The following is a 22,123-nucleotide window of genomic DNA, read 5'->3' on the forward strand; positions in this document are numbered from 1 at the left end:
AGTTCCAGGATAGGTAGGGCTGTTACACCAAACCTTGTCTCAAAAATACAAACAAAAAAATAAAAATAAAAAAGAGGAATAAGAAGAAAGAAGAATACGGCTAGTATGAATGACAGTTTTGAGAAAATTGCAAAAATAGAAAGTATCAAAAGGAAACTTTAAAAGTTGGCTTTGAGGACTTGAGCAATGACTCAGCAGTTAAGACTACTTACTGCTCTTAGAGGGACCCAGGTTCTGCTCCTAGCACATGCATGACAATTCATGTCACTGACCTTAGCTCTTACTAGAGGAAACTTTTAGACTACTTTTATTGTATTTGTAAGAAACAAACTACTTTTATTGTATTCTATTGGTAGCCAATTTGTGTAAAAATAAGTGAGCTGACATTTAGTTTCTTAGGCATATTTCCTTTAAAAGGTATGTTGAATGATAAGACTACATCAGTTATAAAAGCCTAGGATGTTCAACGTAAACCCAAGAAAGACAGCCAGTTTCCATAGCATAATAGTTAGGGAGGGAAATCTGGTGTGGTTGTCACCTCTTTGCTCATTGGCATCCTTTCTGACAGCTATCTATTGTAAGAGTCATGAGATTTCTATAACACCGTTGCCAGAAGCTGAACAAATAGGTCAAGAAATATAAAGCTATTAATAACATTTTCCAACAGTCCTTCAAGATGGGGAAGATTCTCACTCTACCTCTCCCAAAATTAGATGCCTCACCATACATATATTCACACTGAGAAGTACATTTAATTAAAGTCATTGCTTCATAACATCCAGTATCTCCATGACAGATTTTCATCTAAATATTTGAAAAAGCAAACATTTACTTTGAAGTCTTTACATGTGCTTTTCTCTTTTTACCTTCCAGGCAGTGTCTGTGTTTCTTCAGAGTTTTGCACAGAGTCTGTTCCCATGCAAACCAATGAGGGAGAAGTAGAGGAAGAAAGCTGTTCCAAGGTCAGAACCTCACTCAACAGAGGAATAGTGGCAGTGGATGGACTGAGTGGGTGTTTGTTGTGGGTGAATTTAGAAATTAGATTGATGGAATCTTTCTTTATTGGGCTACATGACAATTTAAATTGTTATGGAATTGATTGATTGATTGATTGATTGATTGTGTGCATTTGTGCATGCCTCTGTCTATTGGGGTGGGGATGTACAATGGACTGAACCCAAGGCCTGGCTGATGTTAGGTAAGTTCTCTGCCTCTGAGCTATACTCCTTTCATTTTTACATTTTTATTTTGAGACAGTGTCTATGTAAGTCACCTAGGCTGGCCTTGGACTTACTTGGCAGTCTAGACAAGCCTTGAATTTGTGATCCTAAAGCCTTAGCCTTCACCACAAGGTTGGGTGATGGTTGTGATTCATTCTTAGAATACTAGTATTGTAAATTCTATTATGAAAGTTGTATATACTTAATTAAATGTGAAACAAACCAGAAATATATGAGGCAAGTTCTGTTTTGTGTGATGGAAGAAAATATTGACTTTCTTGGTTTTTAGTTACTAAAAGGTATAGTTCAAAATTAGACTAAAAATAAGAGAATAAAGCTGGCATGGCAACACATGCTTGTAATCTACTTGGATGCTGAGACAGGAGGATTGCCTGGGCTATCAAGTAAATAGCAAGTCATACAGGCCTATGTAGCAAACCCTTGCCAATAACAAAAAGAAAGAGAGAAAGAAAGAAAGAAAGAAAGAAAGAAAGAAGAAAGAAAGAAAAAAAGAAAGGAAAGAAAGAAATTGGATTTTAACTTTATCAGTCTTTTTAATTAAAAAGAAATTTCTCTCCCTGTCTTGCCTTTTTATACAAAATCTTGTAATGTTTTTGTTAATGTAGGACTTTGTCACAGTACTATGTTAACTTAATTTATGAATATCTGTGAACAGAAAACAGGTTCAGAGGCTAAGTGGAACATTTCATATAAAATGTGATTTGAGTGAAATCTATTTGTTTTGTCATTGCTTTGGTTTGATTTGGTTTGGTTTTTCTAGAAAGGGTTTCTCTGTGTAGCCCTGGCTATCCTAGAACTCACTCTGTAGACCAGACTTGCCTCAAATTAATAGAGATCTGCCTGCCTCTGCCTCACGAGTGCTGAGATTAAAGGTGTAACCCACCACTACCCACCAAGCTTCTATTTCTTTTTTCAATAATTATAATTTTAGTGTTATGCCTGCATGCATGTATGTGCACCCCTAGTGTGCCTGGTATATAAGCGGGTCAGAAGAGGGTATAGGACCTCCTGGAACTGATTGTGAACCACCATGTGTATACTAGGAACCAATTCTGAGTTCTCTGCATGAGTAGTGAGTGTTCTTAACCATTGAGCCACCTCTCCCACCCCTCAATAAATAATTTGTCATCATTTTTTAAAAGGTGATATAGCAGGAAGTGGTTATCTCAAGATGTCCACTTTCTAAAGAGAGTCAAATAAATATAAAGATAGTAATTATAACCACTGTAAGTACTGTGAAAAATGGAAAATAAAGCATAAATTAAAAGGGGACTAGGAAGAGGAGCTTTGACTATCGAGGAAGGCCTCTGAGACAAGATCTTAGCCAAAGAACCAGGAAGGAGGCCAGCTACATGAAAAGTGAAGAGAGCAGTGTTCTAGACAAAAGAAAGGTCTACGGAGGGGTCTACGGCCCCTAGCCTGTTCTAGGAACTATCAGATGCCCAGGTATCCCAGTGTGATGATAGGTTAGAAAAGGGTGTAGAGATTTAGAGACTGTGCTCCTCAAAAGCTACATGCAGACCTATTTTCTGAACTGGGCAGCCTTGTAAATTGTTCTCTCTGGCAGGGTTTGAAAGATCAGTCTAGTTACCTGGAGACTGCTGGAGAGCCATGATTTTCCCGTCTACAAACTTTCAAACTTTTTTTTTTTTTTTTTTTTTTTTTTGTGTGCTGGGATTGTAGGCACATTTGGTTTCTGTGGTACTGGAGATAAAACCCAGAGCTTCCTTCATGCTAGGCATGCACCCTACAAATTGAGCTTCATCTCCAGTCCTGGATATTTTTTTTTTAAAAAAGAAGTAATAAAAGCTAGTATGATGGTTTACATCTGTAATCCCAACACTTGGAAGGCTGAGGTAGGATTGTGAGTTTGAGGCTAACCTGAACTACATAGAAGTTTCTTGTTAATCTCAGTTGCATAGCAAGAACTTGTCTCAGAAGACAAACAGAAATTGTGATAGGGCATATCACTGTGGAAGATGCCTGTAGTCTCAGCCTGTAATCCTAGCATTGAAGAGTCTGATTACTTGAGTCCAGAAGTTTGAGGACAGCCTAGCATAACCCATCTATTAAAACAATAGTAAAAGACTTACTAAAGAGAAAAGACATACAAAAACCTATAAGAAATGATGGAGCTGCTCTGTGTTTGATAGAGTGGTATGATTTACAATGATAATAAAAATTACAAATATGATAGAGATTAATTTTATCCAATAAAATTGTAAAGCAATAGTTATTGAAGCCAGGCAGTGGTGGCGCACACCTTTAATCCCAACCCTTGGGAATCAGAGGCAGGCAGATCTCTATGAGTTTGAGGCCAGCCTGGTTTACAGAGTTACAGGGCAGCCAGGGTAACATAGAGAAAGCCTGTCTTAAAAAACAAAACAACCACCCCCCAAAAATAGTCATTAAATATGGTGACAGATGAGTTGAAGTATAAATGAGAAAGAATATCAGACTGTGGGCAGCTGTTGGAGCCTGGGGATGGCTATGTAAAGGTTTGTTCACATTTACTTTATACATATATAAAAATTTCTGTAACAAAAGTTGTAAAACTTTTAAAAAACTTTAAAACTTTTTGATAGTTTGTTTTTGTTTCTTCTCTCTCTCTCTCCCTTTTTTCCTCTTCCCTTCTCCCCCCTCTCTGTTTTTCTTTCCCTCTTCCCTTCTCTCTCCTCTCCCCTTCCCTCTTACCTGCCCCCCCTTTTTTGTTTTGTTTTGTTTTTCACGACAGGTTTTCTATATGTCTGGCTATTCTGGAACTCACTGTGTAGACCAGGCTGTGATGAATCTAGTGAGCCACCTGCCTCTGCCTCCCAAGCGCTAGAACTAAAGGCATGCGCCAACACCACCCAACTCTTTTGTTTCTTAAAACAGGGTCTCTCTATGTGTAGTTCTGGCTGTCTAGCTGTCCTGGACCTTGATCTATATACCAGGCTGGCCTCTGCCTCTGCCTTAGATTTTTAGGATTAAAGGTATGCACTACCATGCTTATCTTAAAACCATATTTTTTTTTTTAAAAGACTGGAGAAGGCTGTGCTTGCTTGCGAAAAGAAAAGAATGAGTGGAAGGAACAGTGGAAATATAAAAGAGCCATCAGATTTGCAAGCTTGATGGAAGCTAAGAGTCAGTATGCTATTATATCTGAGCTCAGGCTAGATCCTGCTCCTACTTGGTGAGGGAGGGAGTGGGGGCAGATATTTAGAGGAAAGCAGGTGATTTTAGCTTTTCTTTGTATTGCCTTGGAAATGGAATCACTGATCCAGAGAGTGGAATACATAGTTGAGTACTTGAAATGACAAGATTTCTTGAGGGGAAAGATTCAGTTGAAATTATGGAGCAGATGTTAAGAATAGTTATATACAAGAGCAAGTACAAATAGGAAACAATGATGCTTTAGGGTGGGCCTGGGAAAGAGATGGCTTCTTGGAGCATGGTATTCCTCATGCAGAGAGTCTCTAGAACTGTGAATGTTTTCTGGACTTTGTTCCTAGAAAGATGTTTATGTTCAGAGAGTATATATTAGTCCAGAGTTGGGAACTGCAGATTTTGATTGCTTGAGTTGAGGAAGATTCTTTTATCCTGCCAAAAAGAGATAAAACAGGTAGTAGGTAAATCATAGATAAATTTCTTAAGTTATGGAAATGTGTTTTTTCCATTATTGCTTGCTGTATTTTTGAATTTTAAAAACTTATCACACACATGGCACGACACATTTGTGGAGGTCAGAGCACAGCTTTAAAGAGTCCACTTTTTGTGAATTCCTGGACTTCAAGTCAGATTACCATATGTACTTTTACACAAAAAGTACATTTACTTGCTGATCTCTCACCCACCCTATTATTACCTTTTTTTTTTTTTTTTTAAGGCACCATCTTGCTATTGTAGCCAGGCTGTTTTAAACTCTCTGTAGTTTGGCCTCAAACTCATTTCTCATTTCTCAGTCTCCAAATGATAGAATCATAGGCACATATCAATCCGTCTCATTGCTTATTTTTCCTTTCTCCTCCTCTCTTTTTCATTAATTCAGCAAATATTTACTGGTTATCTGTTGTTTGCCAGGAACTGTCCTGGGTGTTGACACACTGAGTTAAATTGTAATGTAGATAGATATAGTGATGTCTGTCTGTCTGTCTATTTGAGGCAGTTTCTTGTATGTAGCCCTGGCTATCCTGGAACTAGCTCTGTAGACCAGGCTGGCCTTGAACTCACAAGAGATCTGCCTCCTTCTGTCTCCTATGTTTTGGGATCGAAGTCCTGTACTGCCACCACCACCTGGCATGATTTGTTTTGTAGTGTTGGTGCACTAGTGTTTTAAGTGGAAACAAGAATGTTAGCTTCACATTAGTTTATGACTATTGCTTATCTTTACCCTGAATGGTCACTGGTCTGTAATTTTATATGGCCAACAGTCTCTGAATTATGCTTTTTTAGTGAAAGTATCTATTACAAATACTAAAAGCATACACATCAACAGACTTGTCATAGTAGAACTCTAGAAACTCCTAAATATTTCTTTCAGAGGCACACTGACTATTCTTTACATTTTCCCCAAGGACCATTTCCCTGCTGTGTACAAGAGAGAACACTGAATATAGCTAACAGTTACCATGAGTCAGTGTTTTGTTCCACACTTGGAGAGGTTAAGTATGAGAATTAAGTCCTGTAACAACTTTAATGGCACTTCAGAAAATGTAAAGGTAGGGGATATGTACTTGATTCTCTGTTCCCTTAGAGGCTTATTTATGTGCCTGTTGACCTGAAATAAATATTTTCTATCATATGTGGCTCTTACTCATGGAATGTGATGATCATTTTTCTGGTGCCTTGTCCAGTTACAAGAGTGGAACTGTGTATTAACAGAGGTTTAGCTCTGTTGTAGATTTACTTACATATCTTGGACCTTACTTGTTTGTTGTTATCCCTCCTTTTATTGAGATATTATCAAAACTGATGAACTTTTATAGACATCTAGTTAATTAAGTTTAGACGCACTTACTGGATATTTACTATCTGCCGTATCTTAGCTGTAGGTATGCCAAGTTATGTAAGACGTGGTGTTTGCATGCTGAGATCTTTTAGTCTATTTGAGACTCATACATGGGTGGTAGTACTGTTATTAAACGTGTATCTATTATAAAGCATTCACTTCTTCCTGGAAGGAAGCTCCACAGTGAAGAGTGAACACTCGGACTGGGCTTTTGAGGAAAATAAAAGGATTTTGTTTACTGGTTTGTATGTAGGTGGGTAGAGGTAGAGCAGTGCTATAAGTAGACAGAATTGTGTGGCACATAACTAGTAAAATATGGCAGAAGGTGCTGAATAGGTTTGAGTGTGTTTCAGATATACTACTATGAATATACACCAGAACTTAAGTCAATTCAGTCTCCAGGACACAAGAATCCTAAATGGTTTATATAGATACTCCACTCTGAAGGATATGGATAGTTACTTCCCATTGCTTCACATAGTGGAGAAACCTGGCAAACACCCTTCAGGCAGAGGATCAAGTTCAACGTCATCCGTGATGTCTTGTTTCCATTCTTGAAGGAGTGTGAAGTAGTACTTCTTCCTTTAAACTTGTTGCACTACTCTACTCAAAAAAATACAAGAATGCTCCCATTGTAAGAACGTTCTACAAAATACCTGGCTGCAGTTATCAGGGAAAAGGAAAATGTCTAAGAAACAGCCAAGAGGAGCCTAAGGAGACACGTGATTATAATGCAGTATGCTATCCTAAGTAGGATCCAGGGATGTGTGTAAATACTAATGAGATCTAAGTGAAATAAATATGCACTCTGGTAAATGATAATGTGTCATTATGGTACTACAACTATGACCTATGGTTAGGACCAGGGTAATAATGAGCATTGACTGGATTCAGTGTATATATAGGAATGCTCTGACTTTGCAATTTTCTTAGTTTTCTCTAAAAAAAAGGGTAAAGTTTCTTTATGTATTTTAAAACTCTAGTACAACAGCCTTGCTATCTTTAATGACTTGGTGTTTGGCTGTGCTGAGTAGGGCAGTTCTTCTCCATGTTGTGTTGGATGGCTCTGCAATCAACTGGATGCCTAGTTGTCCAGAAATGTCCAGAACAACTCAACCTATTCCTGGCAGCCAATGTCAAATGCCAGCTTGGAGCTCAGCTTGAAGCTGTTGACTAAGCTTTGAGGTGCATTTCCATGTGATCTCTCTACTTGCCTTGGGTGGCTGGGATCCACCAGGGCATGTTCCAAGAAAACAGAAGCCACAGATATCTTAAGGCCCAGCCTCAGAAGTCCTCCATGGTCTCAAATTAAACTGTATCACAGAACGACTCCAGATTTAAAGGGCAAGGACAGCAGCATTATTAGCTCTCAGTGAGAAGTTAGCAAAATACTCAAGAATGTCTTTACTCCACAGTGATTAGAGTGCTAGATTGAAGAAGAGGGGTGACAAAAGAATGGATTATTTTAGACTGTAAAGTTTCCAGAATAGGCAGCAGATTTTGAAAAGGGAAATCCTTACCTTACTTGACAGTTTGTTTTGACTAGTCTTGATGGAGGAGATAGACTAAAATATTTGTATCTTGACCTTGAGGTTTTCAAAGAAAGAGAATCTGAGCCCCACATGGTAGCACATAACCATAATCCCAGCACTCAGGCTGAGACAGAAGAATTGTAAATTCAAGGTCAACCTGGGCAATACAATAAGACCCTGTTTCAGAAAAAAACAGGGAGTAAGGGAGAATAACTAACCCAACACACAGCATGCATGCTGGGTTCCTTCAGGTCTTGAACTTACAAAGTAGGTCCTAATATGAGTTATGAGGAGAGTGCACATGATTAAGAAGCAGCTATTACCTTTCTTGGGGTAGTCTCCTGGTTTTTGTTGTAGGGTTTGTGTGTGTGTGGGTAGTCGTGTGTGTGTGTGTGTGTGTGTGTGTGTGTGTGTGCGCGCGCGCGCGCGTGTGTGTGTGTGTGTGTGTGTGTGTGTTTTAGACAGGGTTTCTCTGTGTAGCCCTGGAACTCTCTCTCTAGACAAGGCTGGCATAGAACTCAAAGATCCACCTGCCTCTGCCTTCCAAGTGCTGGGATTAAAGGCATACATCAACAAACCTGATCTTTTTTATTAGAGTAGAGATATTAATGTACTGTTCAGGCTGGCCTAGAACTCCTGAGTTCAAGTAGTGCTCCTGTTTCAGACTCCTGAGTAACTGGTACTACAGGTGTATATCACTGTGCTCTTCGTTTACTTATTTTTGAGAAAGGGCTTCACTATATAGCTTTGGCTGGTCTAGAACTCACTATGTAAACCAGACTGGCCTTGAACATCTGCCTCTGCTTATATTTTTGGTTGTGAGCCTAGCCTTTAACAGCTGAGCCATCTCTCCAGCCCTGCCTCTGCCTCCTGAGTGCTGGGATTAAAGATGTGTGCTGCCATGGTTGACTCCTCCTTATGTTTCTTTTGAAGAATGGACTATGATGATCATTTCAACTCTGTGGCTATTTCTTCTTTCTAAATCATATTTTCCTCCATCTCTCATACTAAGGAGTGGAAGCCTGGGCCTCATGCAATTCAGACAAACACTCTACCACTGAGTTATATCCCCAGACCACTTTTTGCTTTTTATTTTGAGACACAATCTCATAGTTAACCAGACAAGCCTTGAATTTTCAATCCTCCTGCATCAGTGAGTCTCCTTCAGGCTCCCAAGTACATGGTCACAGGTCTATCCCATCAGGCCTGACCTCTATTTCTTATTTAATTTTAATGTAATTTAGGTTGATATTCTAAATGTGTTGATATTACCTTAGTGGTTATAAAAAGTATATCTGTAGTCTGGAATGTTGGTTTCTTTGAAATCTAGAATATAGTAAAAAAAAAATCACCATAGCACTGAGTAGTTATGTCTGTGATAGTATTCTCTGATTTGTTTGTTTGTTTGTATTTGTTTTTGGAGGCAGGGTTTCTCAGTAGCTTTGGAACCTGTCCTGGAACTTGCTTTTAGACCAACTGGCCTCAAACTCACAGAGATCCATCTGCCCTCTGCTGGGATTAAAGGCCTATGACACCACTGCCCAGCTAATATTCTCTAATTTTTTTCCCTTAACTATTTATAGTAAAACAATGAAAATAAAACTAAAAGTTACAACTATAGATTTAAGTAGTTATGTACCTCACTATTTACTACAAATAAAAGCATTTAGTCTCATGTATGTTGACTTACACCTTTTTCCCAGTATTCAAGAGGCAAAGGTAGATGGATGTCTACGAGTTCAATACCATTCTGGTCTATTTAGAGAGTTCCAAAATAAATTTAGTCTTTTTCTACAGTGAATACAGTGATCTATTAATTTTCTTATCATTAGTGACATTAAGCAAGATGATTTGAACATAAATATAAATTAGTGTTTTCTTCTAAAAAGTTCAGACATCTTGATAGAACTTTTTTGCTTTTTATAAGTTTGGGTGTCTCTGCCTTAGAATGAGTCTGTATTAGTACATCATAACAAGGTTTCATGGGTCTTGAAATCAAGAGATACTGGTGAGTCTGAAGAGTGAGGAACTCACTGAAACATGTTCAGGAGTAGGAAGATGGTAGCAGCTGAGACAAATGTGGGAAGGATGGCTTGGATGATAAGAAGTAGTGGAGAAGCCAGGTGGTGGTGACACATGCCTTTGATCCCAGAGGGAGGCAGAGGCAGGCGGATCTCTGTGAGTTCAAGACCAGCCTGGTCTACAAGAGCTGGTTCCAGGATTGACTTTAAAGCCACAGAGAAACCCTGCTTGGAAAAGACAAAACAAACAAACAAACAAACAAAAGAAGTAGTGGAGAAGGTGATGACTTTGTAGTTTTGTTATTCATGTTATTACAGTGCTTTGGGTTGATTTGTTTTTTCTTTTTGTGATTCTAGGATCAAAACCAGCCCTTCTGTTTTTTAGTCAAGTGGCTGCCACTGAGCTGTAGCACTATCCTGTTTTTTTTTTTTTTTTAAACTGTGTATGGCTGTGTATGGGTGGATTCTGAATTTGAAGTATTAAAGTTCTTGAAGGTACCTCAGAGAAAATATTTGGTGAATTCTAGGCCAAAAAAGAGACCTTGGTAGGAGAATACGCTATTGCCAAGAATTATCTTGGGTGTCTTTCTTTACTTTTTCAAGAAGCTTTATTAAAGTCTATTTCATAAGCCATTATTTACCATGTGTAAAGAAAGCCCTGAGTTCAGTACTCATTGCATGTCAATGCACAGACACACATACAAACTTCACCCATTTTAAAATATTAGTTTAGCAGAATGGTGGTGGCACATACCTTTAGTCCCAGGACTCAAGAGGCAGAGGCAGGTGAATCTTTGTGAGTTCGAGGTCAGCCTGGTCTACAGAGCTCATTCCAGGACTGCTAGGGCTTGTTACACAGAGAAACCCTGTCTTGAAAATCATAGGAAAAAAACAAAAACAAATAAACAACAACAACAAAAAAAAAACACACACACACACAAACCTAACCAAGACCATTAACTAGTACAATTTCAGAATATATTCATTACTAGAAAAAGAAATTCTAGCCAGGTGGTGGTGGTTCAGCCAGTAAGTACAGTTACACAGAACTCACCCCCTTTCAAAAAACCAAAAAAAGAAAAACAAAAATTCTAGGTCCATTAGCCATCACTCCCCATTCATTTCCTCTGGTCTGTTAATGAACTTCTTGCCTGAGTGGAATTGTGCATTATGGATATTTTTTTCTTTTTCTGAGACAGGGTTTCTCAATGTATCCCTGACTGTCCTGGAACTCACTATAGACCAGGGTGGCCTCAAACTCATTGAGATCCACTTTCCTCTGCCTCCCAAGTACTAGGATTAAGGCGTGCACACCATTGCCTGGCTAGGTATTTTATACACATAAAATCATGTTTTTTCCTCTGTGTGAAACTTGTTTCATTTGGTATAATGTTTTCAGTAGTCCTTCATATTGTGGCATATTAGTATTTTAATATTGTTTTTACTTGAATAATTTATATATACAATTATGTATTAATCACATGATAGACATTTGGGTTATTCCCACTTTATTACTGTTATGAATAGTGTTTCAGTGAACATTTGTGTACAAGCTTCTATGTATAAACATTTATTTTCTTTTATCTCAATTATATATTTAGAAGTAGAGTCATTAGCTATATGGCTTTTATTTAGCTTTTTTAGGAATTGCCAAACTGTCTTCTAAATTGATTATAACCATTTTATATTCTACTAAAAATGAGTGAGGATAATTTAGATTTACTCTTTGCATACTTGTGTGAACACACTCACATGCACACATCATGGGATATGTGTAGAGGTCAGAAGACAACTTCCAGTGTCAGTCCCTGTCTACCAACTTATTTGAGAAATAGTCTCTTGTTGTTCACCATTGAGAATGCCAGCCTTGCTGGCCAATACACTTCGAGAAATTCTCCTGTCTAAGCCTTTATTTTACTGTATGCATTCTGGGATTACAACAGATTGACCTTGGTTTCATATTCTAGTCCTCAGGCTTGCTCTGCAAGTGCTTGAACCATTCAGCCATTTCTCTAAGAATGCCTTTTTTTTTTTTTTTAATGAAGGTGAATTGGTGTCATCCTGGATTTAACAGAAATACAATTTTAAGAGGTATGATCCTGGAATCAATATTTTCTTCATAAACACCCCATGCAGTTACCATGCAAGTTATAGGTAAACTGCAGCTGAACTAGGGAAGAAGTCAGTGGAAGAAGAACAAATACATTTGTTGTTGTGACTTCCTGGGGAAATGTGAACAAACCTCTGTTTGCCACAAACAGGCCACAAGCAACAGACCAAATAAAATAATCCCACCCAAGTCTTTCCTAGTGAACCATTAGTTTGTTGGGGTTGTTTACAAGAGTATGGGTGACTTACTGGTCCCAGCATCACCAAAAAGCCAAGCCTGAGTGACAGCTCATGAAACCTGCATCCCTGGACCCTCTTGGCAGCTTGCAGGTTGCTTCTATGTAATTGTCTTCTCTTCCAGCAGTTATTACTTACACAATCTTGGGAAATTGCCCTGTGGATAGTGTACATTCCAGATGCGCCTGAGAAACTCAAGGTTAATTTCCTTTACTTCCTAAGTATTAGAAGCTTCTCTTCTCTCTCTAAGAAATGTCAAAGTGATTTTAAATGGCTATTTCACTGAAATTTGTGGTTCTAGTCTGAATTTGCTTCTTTGACTGGAATATAGCTTGGGGATAGAACATGAGCTAAGCATTTACAAGATTTCCCCCTAGCCCCACCCCCAGGTTTATTCTCTACAGTGAGAAATACAAAAAGTAATGTTTTAATCAGTGTTCTAGTACTTTAAAAAGACACCATGGGAAAGGCAGCTCTTAAAAAAGAAAACATTTAATTGGGGACTTGCTTACAGTTTGAGAGGCTATTCCATTATTATCATGGTAGGAAACATGATGGCATACATGGCCCTGAAGAAGTATCTGAGAGCTTCACATCCTGATCCACAGGCAGAGGGAAATAGAGGGAAGGAGGAGAAAGAGAAAGACAGAAACAGAGACAGAGAAAGAGAGAGACAGACATTGGGCCTGGCATGGGCTTTTGAAACCTCAAGCCTGTCCCCAGTGGTTTCTTCCAACAAGACCACACCTCCTGATCCTTCTAATCCTTTCAAAATTTCCACTCCCACCCCCAGCCTATGGGGGCTATTCTCATTCAGACCACCACAGTAATGTTTCTTTGTCTAAGAAGTTAGTCACATTGTTGAACACATTGCTTTTATATTAGCTTTGTCTCTCTGGTAGTCAGACTGTTGGTTCATTGAACTGAAGTATAAGACCACAAAATGAAAAAAAAAAAAAATTACTCAAGGACTAATGTGATTCAATAAGAGAAAAGAAAGCAAAATGTAGTGGTTCATAACTATAACCCCAGAACTCAAGAAGCTGAGACAAGAGGGAGGTTGAGTTTGAAGTTGGCCTGAGTTACATACATAGTAAAACCATTTCTCAATGACAACAAAAACAGGGGAGGAAAGAAGTGCTAGAGCGACTAGGTAACTGTATGTGAATGCATGGACCTTCATATTACATACCACATATAAAACCTAATTTGATATAGTCCATATAGAGCTGAGTGTGGGGCCAAAAGTATAAAACTTTTGGAAGACACATAGAAATGTCTTCATGGCCCTGTGAGATTATGAAAGTTTCTCAGTTGGATGCAAAAAGCAGCAGGACAGTTGTTAAATTGAATTTCATGGTGGCATATGTCTCTAATTTCAGCATTTGGGAGGCAGAGATAGAACTTTGAGACCTTCTATTTAAACTCATGTCTCATGTCAGGACCCCAAAGATGCACTGGAGTTGGTGGATCAGGTCACTAAACCTCTTTGCTTCTCTTTCCATCATGGCTGCATTCCTTAAATCTCCTCTCTGCTTTTCACCATTGTTTCCCTGTTTGATTAGCTTATTGAGCACTGGCTTATTGAGCCTCACTTATTAGGCTGTCAAGGCCCTAGCTCTGGTCCTTAACCCTCCATGAGAAAATGAAGATCCATGAGAAAATCAAGTTTGGAAGTGAAGAGGATGAATGCTATTTCCCACATGGGATTTGAGGTGCTGTATACTATCTTTATCACTGAATATGCTCTCCAAGTAAAGATACATGACTGAAAGGCAGGATGGTTCAGGATGAAAGACAGAATCAGGAATCACCCAAATGTAATAATTAAATTTGTAAGATTAGATTAAATTTCTGTGGCAGAATGTGGAGAGAAAAGTTCAAGGACAGATGCTGTGAGAAATGCATGCTTAGGGAATAGGGAAACATGTAACAGAATTTAGTCAGCATAGCTTTATTAGATATTGTAGGAGAGGTCACGGAATAATAGATTAATAATTCACTGGGGAGCCAGCCAATGGCTCAGTGGGTAATAGTGCTTCCACATACCTGGCAACCCACATAACGGTAGAAACAAAGAACTGATTCCACAGAATAGTCTCTGACCAGTATATACATACTGTGGTAAGCACACGCTTGTGGGCACACACACACAGAGAGTAATTATTATCGTAAATTTATTGGGAATTTTAAAAAGGGATGCAATCAAAAATATTTTCCACCTGTGTTAGTAACAGCATTATTCACAAGGTCCAAAAGATGGAAAGCAATCAAAATTTGTATTAATGGGTGAATGAATAAAAATCTGGCACATACATATGGAACATGATTTATCCTCAAAAAGGGAGAAAATTCCAACACATGCTGCAACATAGGTGAGTTTGGTGATACTATGCTAAGTGAAATAAGTAATTACAAAAAGACAAATACATCATTCCACTTAACCTGGAGTTGTCATATTCATAGAGACAAAGAGTGGAGAATAAAGACCTGTTGTTAAATAATACTGGATTTCAGATGCGAAACGTTGTTTTGTTTGTTTGTTTGGGTGGTTGGTTGGTTGGTTTTTTGACACAGGGTTTCTCTGTGGCTTTGGAGCCTGTCCTGGAACTCACTCTGTAAACCAGGCTGGCCTTGAACTCACAGAGATCCACCTGCCACTGCCTCCCAAGTGCTGGGATTAAAGGCGTGTGCCAGCGCCAGAGAAACATTTTTAAAAAACTGTTCTGGTGATGAGAGTAGTGGTGGTTACACAGCAGTATAAATATGCTTAATGCCAATCAACTGTACATGATGGTTATGAAAGCTAAGAGTGCACTACCACAGTAATAGAGCACCTATCTAGCATGTATCATTTCTGGGTTCCCTCTCCAGTACCACATTAAAAAAATATACTTTTATACTATGTGTTGGGAGTTAAAGTTAGGAGAATTCCTCACAAAGAAAGATGAAAAATAATGGCAAGATATACATGGAGAAGTAAAAAGAAAGTGATCAACCCCAGAACTGAACACTAAATAACAAGATTTCTAAGAGGAAAGAACAGATATTGGAGGGGAGGAAATTGTCAAGCAGAGGAAATGTCCTGTACCTGAAGGAGTTGGGTTATAGATTGCAATATCTGCCCAGTCCAGGTTCAGTGAAGAGGGCTGTATTTAGTCGTTTGCATTTTAAGAAAACTAAGCATAATAGAAAACTGCAGAAGGTTTTTAGAAAAACAACAGGGTACCCCCAAATTTAGAATGCAATGTAACTTCTGGGTAGCAACTATGGGAGCATGCAAGCTCTCTCTGCTGTTTCTGGGAAGGGATGCTTGTACCAAAAGATATTTGAGTTATCTCATTCTGTGTGATTCAGCTGTATGTGTTACTTACTAGTAGCAATGTTTACAGTGAATACTGATTTAAAGAAAGATCATGGCTAACTTACATTGGAAAGATAGAAAAGAAAAGGAGTTAAGTAATTGAGAGGAGGTATTATTTGATATTTTAAAACATGTATATAAAAGTTGGGGTATAGCTAAATGGTAGAGCATTTGCCTAGCATTGTAGGAATCAATCAGGCAGTCATTGCTAATTTAAATAATGTAAAACATTAGGTTACTAGTAAGAAATGGAAATACTGATTCTAGTTTACTCTTGCAGATTTGGACAGTTAGAAGCAGGAATAGGCCTAGAGAGACAGCTCAGCAGTTGTGGAGTATGGCGTTTGGTTCACAGCTAACTAACTCCAGTTCCAGAGGCTTTCCTTTTCTGGCTTCTGCAGGCACTTCATGCTTGTGTTATATGAGCAAAGCAGTTGCACACATAAAAATACATCTTTTTGTTTTGTTTTGTTCTTTTGTTTTTTTTCCAGACAGAATTTCTCTGTGTAACATCCCTGGCTGTCCTGGAACTCAGTCTGTAGAACAGGCTGGTTTCAAACTCACAGAGATCCACCTGCTTTTGCCTCCTAAGTGCTGGAATTAAAGGTGTGCACCACCATGGCTGGCTAAAATAAATATTTTAAAAACGGAGGAGAAGAAAGAAGAAAAAGAAAAGAACTGGCTGGTTAACACATACTATAATCCCAGCAGTTGGGAGGCTGGAAGATTTTGTGTTGCAGGAGGTAAAAGATGGGATAGTTTATTTTTTTTAAAAAAAAAAAATAGATATTTGAGGCATCACAAAGCCAAAAGTAAAATTTTAGATTAAGAAAGATTGCAAAGTATGTGTCATTTGAAGAGACAGACTTACTGAAAATGGGGAATGAATGTGAGAGAAAGAAGAGTTCATGTTCTAGGAAGGAAGACCCAAAGAAAGTGGAAAAGTTAGGGTGGATCAAGAGTTTAGGATACAGGGAATGAAGTTGGCCTGGCAGAACAGTAGAGGAGGGGGAGGAGGATGAGTAAAAGACATAGAAGAATAAAAGAGCTGCTATATGCGGAGTAAGTTCTCAAGACAGTCAAGCCTTTTAAACAAAAGTAGCTGCCTAGAGGATGGGATTATAGAAAAAGTACTGTGTAGAAGAGGTTATATAGATGGGACTTGCATTCATTCCTTCAACTCAGTGTCTACTTTTTGGAAAAGTGGCTTTGGAAAGTGTATTGAATGAATGAACGTCCATGTTCACAAAGATTACATTGTTTCTGTTTATCCCAAGCTCACCCAAAGGGGAAATACAACAGAGGGTCATAGAAGGCACTTCAGGAGGCTCTGCAGGGTAGAGGTGTAGGAGCAGGTAGAGGACAGAGAAAGAAGTGTGAGATGTCAGCAGCCACATCCTAGAAAGTAAAAACAATAAATGAGTAGGCTCCAGAGGGGGATAGCGGCCCTCCAGGCAGCACCAAAATAGGAGGAGGGAGAAGTAACTTATATACCCCTGGTAAGGGACTAGCTTTGTCACTTTGTACAGCAATGTTCTGCAACCCAGGGGCAGATGTTGTAGGTGAAACAAGGGGATTGGCAAGACAGGAATGTCCTAAGATCAAGCTAAGTGTGGGGTAAGTTTGGGATATTGAGAAGGAAATTATTCTGAGTTCCTGTGTGTTAAGATCCAAAGGGTCTTCAGAAAAGAACACCCTGAAAACAAAAGTTACGAAGATTTCTTGCAGGTTTCAGAAGAAAAGAGGAGTAAGGGAATTTTTTGTGGACAAAGTCAAACTTTAGGATTTTTCTTTATTTTCAGAGTGTATGTTGGGGTGAAGCAATATGGGTTGTTGATGAGGCTTAGAGTCCAGGCTGCCTGTTTCCTAGCTGAAGTAAAAGAGAGATAGGTCACCTGTTTGAGACAGGTCGAGAATGTGAGGGTTGTGAAAATTTGACAATAAAAGATTCTGAACATGTATCAAATAAAAACTGATGCAAAGTCAAATGTCTAATGAACACAAGGTGTTTGGGATAGTGCTTGCCACTGTTAGATTGAGCAGCTCCAGTGCAGCCTTGATTCTGACACACACCGTGCATGCTTTGCATTGCAGATGCTGTCACACCATGCAACACTAACAGTTGCTGACAGAAACACCTTACCTGAGATGCATTGCAGTGTCTTGTTTTTGTGTGGGCAGGTATATGTGTGTGGGAACATATGATGACCAAAGGACTAACTTCAGTTGTCATTCTTCAGATGACAACTACTTTTTGTTGTTGTTTTTGTGCATGTGTGTGATGTATGCATGTGCATGTGTTCCTGTGTGTGCATATCAGCCTACCCAGTGCTCAGCTCTGCCTTTTGTTCAGCTTCAAATATATGACTACTCCTGGCTCCTCAGCTCTGCATTCCGGCTGCTCTGCTATTGCTGTTCCTCTACTGCTTCTGTCACTGCCTCACTGTATGTTATTTTTCTCATTTCCAACTGAGCCTGAAAAGGTAAAGAAAACTGCTTAAGAGAAGCCTTTTATGAATATAATGTTAAAACCAAGCCTGCTTGCTTATATAGCCAGAGAAAAGGGGTATTTGTACCCATAATAGCAAACATCTTGTGAAAATAAGGGTTTGTGTTTGACTGGCCAGCAGTGTTCCTTTCTCACCAATTAAAGAATTCCCTCTAGTAGACCAGTAGGGAAAGTTGACATTCTCTGGCTACAGAGTCACCTCCAGTTCATTGAGGTTTCTGATAGCGAAACATCTGATACAAACTGTTTGAAACAATCCTTGCTGGGCCTTGTATTTTCAGAAGCCAAAGCAAGCAGCTGGATCATCATGTGTTTTCCTGAATGTGTCAGAGGAGTGTTTAAAACAGCTGGTGCTAGAATAAGAACAGGCATCTGGATGTTTGACAGTCCTTTTGCTCAAGGAATATGGGGCAGCAAGGGAGACTACAGTAGTTCAACAATAGTGATTTAACACCCCCCCACACACACACACAATATTTTCTTACTTACAAGAAAATGAACTTCAGATGGAGTGGTTATGAGAAGAATGTGAAGAACTTACCAACCCTAATAATGATTTTAACAGTTTTTTTAAAAAGTGCTTGCTTTAACAATGCTTAACACCCGCTCAGTGTCCCAAGGCAGGTAAATCTTGGAGTCTCACTGAATGTGAGATTAAGGAAGAGAAATTAAGGACCTCATATAATTACAGATTTTCTGTTAAGGGATCTTAGTAAATTGTGATACTATTCATGTAAGAATTAGGGATAAAGGAAGTTAGGGAGATGGTTCAGTAGTTCAAGTGCTTGCACGCATAAGGACAAGAGTTTGGATTCCCAGAACACACATAAATGCCAGGTGGGTATGCTAGCCCATTTGTAATTCCAGCCTTGGAAGATAGAGACAGGGTATCCTCATAGAAATCTGACTAATGAGACTAATCATATCAACAGATTCTGGGTTTCGTTGAGAGAAAGGTGGAAGAGTAATCAAGGGTGATTCATGCAAATACTACTTGTGTACATACCATACACATGAAAGCTTGCAAAAATGGACAAAGGAAAAAATTGGAGGATTTAAATAGAAGAAGAAATTTAGGAACTAAGGTAATGTTTCATTTTTGATCTGTTGGGCCAACCATCTTGAACATGAGGGTTGGAGATGAAGATCTGGAGCTGATACAGAAGCTTTTATGAGATTTTCCATTATTGCTGTTTAGCATCATTGTGATATTATAGTATTGATTAGCACTAAAACACCTTTTTCACCTGATTAAAAGATGATGTTTATATGGTTAAATGCACAAAATACACAGCTTAGTGCTTTTTTTTTTTTTTTGAGATAAGGTTGTGCTATATAGCCATGGCTGTCCTGGAACTCATTGTGTAGGTCAAGGTAGCCTTGAACTTGGAGTGGCATGACACTCTGTATTTATATCATGATTACACATGAGCCACCATACCTGGCTAGTGATTTGTAAAAGCATTTGTGTTTATTTTATTTTTATGTAGTATGTGATGTGGTTACATGCATGTCACAGTGTGAAAATCAGAGGACAACTTGCTAAAGTCAGCTCTCCTTCTGCCATTTGGGTCTCAGGAATCAAACTCATCTGGCTTGATGGCATGTACCTAATACTGAGAATCCCATAATAATTGCCTGTCTTCCACATTATTAGGTCCCATAAGAAATGCATTTTTTTTTCTAAATTGGGAGTGACCATCTCTGGACAGATCTATTTGTTTTTAAAGATTTATTTTTATTTTGTATATGAATGTTTTGCCTGAATATCTGTCTGCATGTGTACTGTATGAGTTCCTTGTGCTTGCAGAGACCAGAAGAGTGTCAGATACTCTAGAATGGTTGTGTCAGATACTCTAGAATGGTTGTGAGCTATCATGTGGGTATTTGTGGACAAACATAGATCTTCTACAGAAACAACAAGTTCTCTTAACCACTGAGCCATTACCCCATTGCTTAGTTTTGATTCTGTTGTTTTTATAGGACCATTAAGCTCCTTAATAGAGATATCTCTGTCTCTGTCACTTTCTTTTTTGACCAATAATCATCTGGAACAGTAAAAATTCCTGCTCCAGATGTTTACTGGAAGTAAAAATTATTTTGAAATGTATATAAACTATATGTTAAGTATATATAAACATATATAGTTAAAAGAATAATTACGAAGAGCCTTTCCTCCCCCAATAGCATAGCTCTGGCTGGCCTCAAACTCAGATTCTCTTGACTCTGATTCCTGAGAGCTATGATTAAGCCAAGAAATAAAAGATAATCATACCCTAGATAGCTTCATGTGTCCTACTTGAATGAATCCCCTCCCTGATCATACTCTCCTTTGCTAAAATAGCCACTACCCTAGATTTCATATTAATCCTTGTCTTTCTTAACAGTCAATTCTTTATTTATGTAGATATATATATATCGGTTGAATTTCTTTTATCTTTAAATGCTCAGGACCAGAAGTATTTCAGGTTTTGAGTTTTTGGGTTTTGAAATATGTATATGGCATTTACAAATCATCCAACCCAAATCTAGAAATCTGAACCACTTTCAACACTGAAACTTCAAGTTTTGTCATGATAAAATCTTCAGATTGGGAATGCTCAAGCTTTCAGTGACTATAACTGTATATAACAGTGCTGGAGAAATGTCTTAGAGGTTATGCTCACTGGCTGCTTTTCCAGGGGACCCAGGTTTGATTTCAAACACCCACATGACAATTTAAAACCATCTGTAAATCCAATTCTAGGGGATCCAATGCTTGTGGTCTCCATGGGCACCAGGCACATATGTGGTATACAGATACAAGTATAGGCACAACACCCATATACATAAAATGTAAGTAAATATTTAAATAAATAGTTGTAAATAGGCTGAGAAAGGAGGATTATGGGTTTTAAGCCAGTCGGGGCTACATATAACAAGAGTTTGTATATACATATGTGTTTCTACATAATAAATAGTCATTTCATATTTGTATAGACCATTTTCCCTGTATGAATTCCTCATTCAAACCACTCAGCCACTTACAGTCAAAAAATTCTTGGGGTAAGGGGAAATAGGTAGGAACACTAGTTCAGTGATAGAATTCTTGCCTACCATACATGAGGCACTGAGTTCTACTCTCTCTACTAATATATATAGAAAATATCTTACTTACACTGAGCATTTTTGTTGTTTTGTAAACAATAACTATGACAACTGTTCACAGCATTCTTTTTTTATTAGGCATTAAAAGAAATCTAGAGCTGGGCATGATGATTGCATCATGTTCTCCCAGCATTTGAGATTAGTTAGAGGCAGGAAGGAGAATTACAAGTTCAAGGCTAGCCTCAGGTCCATAGCAAGTTCAATTCTAGCCAGGGCTACATGAGACCCTTTTCTAAACAAAAAAAGAACAAGAATACCTTGGTCTGGTGAGAAGACACAGTGGTTTCAACCTCTTGCTGCCAAGCCTTAGTCCAGTCCCCAGGACACATGAAGAAGGAGATAACCACCTCCCACAGTTTGTCCTCTGAATTTCCCATGTATGTATGTATGTATGTACATACATACACAAACAATCAAATAACATAATTTTAAAAAAAGAAATTTCTGGAGCCAGGCATTGGTGGTGCATGCCTTTAGTCCCAGAACTCGGGAAGCAGAGACAGATGGATCTCTGAGTTTGAGGCCAGCCTGGTCTACAGAGTGAGGTCCAGGACAGACAATACAGAGAAACCCTGTCTCGAAAAAACAAAGGGGTGGGGTGGGGGGGGAGAAAGACAACAAAACATTTCCAGGCCAAGTGGTATATTGTGTTGTCTTAGTATAGATTGTATGCAAATTCTGTACCACATTGTTCTGAGCCTCCTTGAATTTTGTAATCCTTGAGAATTCTGGAGCCAATCCTCTGTATATGCCAAGGGATAAAGGTACTCTTTTATGATTTGCTTCTCTCAACAAAGGTTAGATTTTTTTTGTAACTTAGCTGGATTGAATATGTAGCTAAAAATGTCATAACCTATTTATTGTCAGTGGATATTTAGTGTTACATTATCTTCTGTTAAAAATGCCTTTAATCCCAGCACTTGGGAGGCCGTGGCATGTGGTCCTTTGTGAGTTCAAGGCCTGTCTGACAGAA

The 22,123-nt window shown here is 38.5% G+C and overlaps 1 protein-coding gene across 3 annotated transcripts in view; it reads left to right on the top strand.

Moving 5' to 3' along the window:
• Positions 1-22,123, top strand: part of Tnrc6b (trinucleotide repeat containing adaptor 6B) — a 213,842-nt gene that overhangs the window by 47,834 nt on the left and 143,885 nt on the right. For all 3 annotated transcript variants that reach the window (XM_051189425.1, XM_051189418.1, XM_051189421.1), the window contains one exon: positions 874-962. In XM_051189425.1, the coding sequence (XP_051045382.1) occupies positions 918-962 (45 nt within the window). In that variant the 5' untranslated portion in view covers positions 874-917. Of the gene's footprint in view, positions 1-873; positions 963-22,123 lie in introns of those variants that run through there.

Source organism: Phodopus roborovskii, unplaced genomic scaffold (assembly GCF_943737965.1).
Source record: "Phodopus roborovskii unplaced genomic scaffold, PHOROB, whole genome shotgun sequence".
In the NCBI taxonomy this organism is placed as follows: domain Eukaryota; kingdom Metazoa; phylum Chordata; class Mammalia; order Rodentia; family Cricetidae; genus Phodopus; species Phodopus roborovskii.